Raw genomic sequence first — 7,033 nt, forward strand, 5'->3', positions numbered from 1 at the left:
ATTTATTCCCAAGCAAGATCAGTTGACACAGATATTTATCCCTCCAGGACACCCTGTCTTCACAGCCTAAAGGTAGAACTGGCAGAATCTGGAAAGATAGGGCCCATGGTGTCTTTGTGCCTCACTGTTCCAGCTTCTAACATTGTTGGTGCCTCACAGGGAATAATAGGGGGGGAAAAAAGATTTCATCAAGCTTTAGGTAAGGGGAGTATTTTTACAGTTCTAAGATGAGAGAGGTGGACTGAACTGAAAACACATCTCTTTAATGTTTAGCAAATTATCTTACTCTGAGGTTGGTGTTCACAGTGTTTTCTGTGTTTATCATCTAGTCTTGTGCTTGATCTCAAGCTCACTGTTCCCCAGGCCCCAAGCTTTGTACACTGAGGGAGGCAGAATAATGACCCCCCAATGATGTCCGTAATCCTAATGCTGGAAGGTGTGAATATGTCCTGCTACAAGGCAAAAAGCACTGTGCAGGTATGATTAAATTAAGGACCTTGACGTGGGGAGAATATCCAAGGTCATCTGTTAGGGTCTAATATAATTACATGGATTCTTAAAATCACAGAACCTTTCTCAGCTGTGGTCTAAAGAAGGTGTGACTGTGGAAAAATGTTCAAAGAGAGGCAACATTGGTAGCTTTGAATATGGAGGTTTGGGTCCACAAGAGAAGGAATGTACAAAAGGCAGATTCTCTTCTAGAGGCTCCAGAAAGGAACCAACCCTGTGACTTCTTGATTTTACACACAGAGATCTGTAACAGACATCTAACATACAGAACATAAGATAATGAAAGTGTGCTATTTTCAGCCATAACTATGTTGTAGCTTATTATATGAGCAATAGAAAATTAGTGCATACACCAAAGGGTAGATAGCTTTAAGAGTTCTGGTTATTCTACCCTGAAAGAATAGTCCTTTGGATTATCTTTTCTTGCCAGTGTCACTTTCTAGGAGGTAAGATTGTATTTTTTTCTGATTGTAAAGCCCATATTTGTTTATTTCTTTTGTTGTTGTTGTTTTGTTTGGTTTTCCCTATTTTAGCATTCTCTGTCCAACATGGTACATGAAATTAAGTATGAACTGGTTCTAAGAAATTATTCATTATCGTTCTGATGTTGCATATTTGTTCAGAGAGTAGAGCAATGCAATGTTTATACTAACAGCAGGAAGTTTTTAATGTGGCAGACCTTTCTGGAATCCTGCTTCTCCCAGTTAGTGTCTGTATATCATCTAGCCAACAATTCAACTTCTCTAAACTTCAGTTTCCTCGTCTGCATACTGAGAATAATATTAATAGTTACTTCAAATGTTTAGTGTGAGAAGGAATGCATTAAGTATTTTTTTTTAGAATTCATAACACACAACACTTCATAATGGTAGCTGTTTTATGATGATGGTTATTGTCATATGATTCGAGTCATGGGTCCTTCCTTCCCACAAGGGAAAGAAAGTGCCAGAAGCTCTCCCTTCTCTCCCTTGCTATTTAATTATATCATTCTAACACTAATTTTGGAATGTGGACTGCACAACAGTTACACTTTTGCTGATTCGGCCAAGTTGTGTTTTAAAAATTAAATTAAAAATGTAATCGTATGATTTACATCTGCAGTAGAAAACTGAACTTTAGTAAATAGAGCACAAGAAAGAGAGAATGAACAGGTAGGCTTAGGAGCAAATCCCATTGTTTTTAATAAGTCCAAGCTGCAGGGAACTTTTCTTACAATTTGACTTCCATGTATGGAACAAGTTTTAAAAGCAAGGATGGGGATGTCTTTGGATGAGTTTGTTAGGAGAGTTCATTTTATTTATTAATGCAATAAGCCTGTGCTCTTGTAAAAAGTGAAAATATTTGGCATGCTGGCCCAAAGATCTTGATTTGGAATCCTGCCAACGCCATGTAGAAACAGTATGATCTTAGCATGAATCACTGTTACGAATTGCAGTAACTCCGTCTATCATTAGTGAAAATGCCTGTTTTACTCAACCACAGGGAGTGGTCTGGAGGATAAGATAATACAAAGACCATGACCTTTATGAAACATAAAGCAACCTTTAATTTCAAGTTTTGTTATGTGTAGAAATGAGGTCATATTTTTGGGTCTGAAAGAGACCCTTTAGCTCATCTAAATGTAATCTTTAATTCTACAGTCAAAGAAGTAGATCTAGACCTTCCATAAATCAACCAGATTTGGAGAGCAAGTCAATAGCAGGATTGTATAAGGACATCTACATTTCTAGCAAAAAACACAATCCCAGCTCTGGGCTAAAAAACATATGATCATGCTAATACCTACACTAAAAGAACTTGATGAAATTCAAACCCATTCATGACAAAAACACTAAAAACAAAACACCCAACTAGAAGTTGAAGGTGTGATGCTTATTTTTTTGTGTCAACATGGCTCAGCCATGGTGACCAGATACTTGGTCACACATTATTCTGAATGTTTCTGTGAGGGTGCTTCTTAGATAAGAATAATTGACATTTAAAATATAAGTATTTAGAGGCCACACTGAGTCGGCTTTAGGCACTCCGCACGCCGGGTCTCCTCCTCTTCCTGTGGTGGTTAGCTATGGAGGCCGTGAAGACCCTGAACCCCAAGGCTGAGGTAGCCAGAGCCCAGGCGGCGCTGGTGGTCAACATCAGCGCGGCCCGGGGACTGCAGGACGTGCTGAGGACCAACTTGGGGCCTAAAGGCACCATGAAGATGCTTGTTTCTGGTGCTGGAGACATCAAGCTTACTAAAGATGGCAACGTGCTGCTTCATGAAATGCAAATTCAGCACCCAACAGCCTCCTTAATAGCCAAAGTAGCAACAGCCCAGGATGACATAACTGGTGATGGTACCACTTCCAATGTCCTAATCATTGGAGAACTACTGAAACAGGCAGATCTCTACATTTCTGAAGGTCTTCATCCCAGAATAATAACAGAAGGATTTGAAGCTGCAAAGGAAAAGGCACTTCAGTTTTTGGAACAAGTCAAAGTAAGCAAAGAAATGGACATAGAAACACTTATAGATGTGGCCAGAACATCTCTACGTACTAAAGTGCATGCTGAACTTGCTGATGTCTTAACAGAGGCTGTGGTGGATTCCATTTTGGCTATTAAAAAACAAGATGAACCTATTGACCTCTTCATGGTTGAGATTATGGAGATAAAACATAAATCTGAAACTGATACAAGCTTAATCAGAGGTCTTGTTTTAGACCATGGGGCGCGGCATCCTGATATGAAAAAAAGAGTAGAAGATGCATACATCCTCACATGCAATGTGTCATTAGAATATGAAAAAACAGAAGTGAATTCTGGCTTTTTTTACAAGAGTGCAGAAGAGAGAAGCTTGTAAAAGCTGAAAGAAAATTCATTGATGATAGAGTTAAAAAAATAATAGAACTGAAAAAGAAAGTCTGTGGTGATTCAGATAAAGGATTCGTGGTTATTAATCAAAAGGGAATTGACCCCTTTTCCTTAGATGCTCTTGCAAAAGAAGGCATAGTAGCTCTGCAGAGGGCTAAAAGGAGAAATATGGAAAGGCTGACTCTTGCTTGTGGTGGAGTAGCTCTAAATTCTTTTGATGACCTAAATCCTGATTGTTTGGGACATGCAGGACTTGTCTATGAATATACATTGGGAGAAGAGAAATTCACCTTTATTGAGAAATGTAACAACCCTCGCTCTGTCACATTATTGGTCAAAGGACCAAATAAGCACACACTCACTCAAATCAAAGATGCAATAAGAGATGGCTTGAGGGCTGTTAAAAATGCTATTGATGATGGCTGTGTAGTTCCAGGTGCTGGTGCAGTGGAAGTGGCAATGGCAGAAGCCTTGATTAAATATAAGCCCAGTGTAAAGGGCAGGGCCCAGCTTGGAGTGCAAGCATTTGCTGATGCATTGCTCATTATTCCCAAGGTTCTTGCTCAGAATTCTGGTTTTGACCTTCAAGAAACACTAGTTAAAGTTCAAGCAGAACATTCAGAATCAGGTCAACTTGTAGGTGTGGACTTGAACACAGGTGAGCCAATGGTAGCTGCTGAAGTAGGCATATGGGATAACCATTGTGTAAAGAAACAGCTTCTTCACTCCTGCACTGTGATTGCCACCAACATTCTCCTGGTTGATGAGATCATGCGAGCTGGAATGTCTTCTCTAAAAGGTTGAATTGAAGCTTCCCTTGTGTCATCTGTATCATGAAGACTACAGAGTGATCCTAAGAATATAGCCATGGAATTTTCGTCCAAGCTTCAAATGATTTTCAAAAGCATTTCCTTTCCCATACGAAAAAGAGAACACTGACACTCAAATTTTGAAGTTCTGAAATTATAATTACAGTATTTTTTTTAATTTCACTGCAGTGTACACCATTAAGCAGGCTGTTTTCACCCAATGAACAGGATGTTTTGCTTTAGCTTCCATGATCTAAAGGTACCATGTTAGACAAGTATGTTACCTACCTTGTTATTAAATGTTCTTTGAAAAGCAAAAAAATAAAATAAAATAAAATAAAATAAAATAAAATAAAATAAAATAAAATATAAGTATTTAGGAGGTCAGAGGTGTAAAGGATGGAATGTAGACAGTGACCAAAAAAAATCTAACAGTATTAAAAATGTGTAGAATTTTGTCACTGAAGAGGCTGGGAGAAAAGGTGCTGGTGTAAGCAAGTTTATACATGAGTGGAACCTGTAAGGCTAAAATTAAAAAGAATTGTGCATAAGCACTGTATTCTAGTTAGTAAAACTATTTTCCATGGGGTACAGTTGACAATTCTGAAACCACCATACACGTATACTACAGTTGAAAAATGACATAAATTTGATGGTTGCTGGTGAGAGATATTTTTTTTTTCATTGTTACAAGCTCCGAACTGCAGCACAGAGCCCATCACAGGGCTTGAACCCACAAACCGCGAGATCATGACCCAGGCTAAAGTTAGATGCTCACCCGACTGAGTCACCCAGGCACCCCAGTCTGTCCCTATCTTATGAGAACTTTTCTGTGGTATAATAAAGACTGATCATTGAATAACTAATGTTACAATTTATCAACATTAAGCTTGTGATTAATTCCCTTATTTGGGGACTAGAGCAGTAACCTATGTGTAGTTGACTGAAACTAAGAAAGATAAGTAGAAACCACAGAGGAACTAAACACTCAAAGAGAAGAATTAAATTGAATAAAAGTATAAAATATGCAAAGATGCAATGTTAAGCATTTTAAGCATTACCTAGAGAATTCCAGGATACACAACCACAGAATATTCTTTCAGTAAGGGGACTAGTAACATGATATAGTTAAATAATAGAATACTTTAATTATCTAGAAATAATTTCAAACTGCCTACGGTAATATTGCCAGAAGTTCATAATAATGCAGAAATAATTCCACTAAAAAAAAAAAAAAAAAACCCATCAAATTTGCACGAGGAAAATCCAAGGTTGAAAAAATCACCTGGTTTTAAAGTTAATTTTTTTTCTAACACCTCCTGTAACTAATCTTTTCCAAATGAAGAAAGTATATATTTTATATATGCCTGCCATAAGTAGTCGAAAAGCAAAAGTACCTATAAAGTAACAAATATAGGAGTAGCCTTCCTTTTTAAAAATACATCCTCGGAGAAACAGGAACCCTCTTGCACTGTTGGTGGGAATGCAAATTGGTGCAGCCGCTCTGGAAAGCAGTGTGGAGGTTCCTCAGAAAATTAAAAATAGACCTACCCTATGACCCAGCAATAGCACTGCTAGGAATTTATCCAAGGGATACAGGAGTACTGATGCATAGGGGCACCTGTACCCCAATGTTTATAGCGGCACTCTCAACAATAGCCAAATTATGGAAAGAGCCTAAATGTCCATCAACTGATGAATGGATAAAGAAATTGTGGTTTATATACACAATGGAATACTACGTGGCAATGAGAAAAAATGAAATATGGCCTTTTGTAGCAACATGGATGGAACTGGAGAGTGTGATGCTAAGTGAAATAAGCCATACAGAGAAAGACAGATACCATATGGTTTCACTCTTATGTGGATCCTGAGAAACATAACAGAAACCCATGGGGGAGGGGAAGGAAAAAAAAAAAAAAAAAAAAAAAGAGGTTAGAGTGGGAGAGAGCCAAAGCATAAGAGACTGTTAAAAACTGAGAACAAACTGAGGGTTGATGGGGGGTGGGAGGGAGGGCAGGGTGGGTGATGGGTATTGAGGAGGGCACCTTTTGGGATGAGCACTGGGTGTTGTATGGAAACCAATTTGACAGTAAATTTCATATATTAAAAAAATAAAAAAAAAAAAATACATCCTCAGGTATAGTCTCACTTTCTTCTCAACAACCACATTTTGAGTCATAGTTTCTCCTACTCCCATTTTACAGATCAGTAAATGGACCCTGAGGAAAGTTAAGATTCACTAGATCTCATTTCACAAATATTTATTGTGAAACTACTCTGTGCTATGCACTGTGCTAGGAGAGCTCTGTGTCCATTGCTAAATAATCTTGATAGAGTCCCCACCACTGTACAGCTTACAGGCCACGGGGAGAATTCAAGATGAAGATGGCACAGAGGGTCAGTGGCTTGTCTGACAAGTAAAACTCAACTCTAGGCTTCCTCAGTTTTATCATTTTGTAGATCACCGTGACAGATTAGTACCTGCCAAATGATGGCAGCTTTATGTCTCATGTGGTCTCCAGGGGAGGAATCTGCTTCTAAAGACTTAAACATGTGGGGATTTACCCTTCTGAAGGGCGACTGGCAAATGGAGGACTGTTGGCCAGAAAATGCTATTTTATTTTTTAATCTTTAAAAAATAGATTTTAAACTTTATTTACTTTGAGAAAGAGTGGGGGAGGGGCAGAGAGAGAGAAAGAGAGAGGGAGAATCCCAGGCAGGCTCTATGCTCAGCATGGACCCCAACACAGGGCTCAAACTCAAAAGCCATGAGCTCATGACCTGAGCCAACATCAAGAGTCAGTCCCTTAACCGACTGAGCCACCCAAGTGCCCCCAGCAAATGCTATCTTATACTTT

General features: G+C 38.7%; 1 protein-coding gene across 1 annotated transcript; it reads left to right on the top strand.

Annotated features, from left to right (window-relative positions):
* Positions 1–2,575: 2,575 nt before the first annotated feature.
* On the top strand, positions 2,576–4,292 carry LOC122213413 (T-complex protein 1 subunit zeta-like). The gene is given in 2 exon segments (XM_042927537.1): positions 2,576–3,335; positions 3,338–4,292. Coding segments are annotated over 2 exon segments (1,590 nt in total). The 3' UTR covers positions 4,168–4,292.
* Positions 4,293–7,033: the final 2,741 nt, after the last annotated feature.

The sequence above is a fragment of the Panthera leo genome, chromosome A2 (genome assembly GCF_018350215.1).
Source record: "Panthera leo isolate Ple1 chromosome A2, P.leo_Ple1_pat1.1, whole genome shotgun sequence".
NCBI classification, from domain to species: domain Eukaryota; kingdom Metazoa; phylum Chordata; class Mammalia; order Carnivora; family Felidae; genus Panthera; species Panthera leo.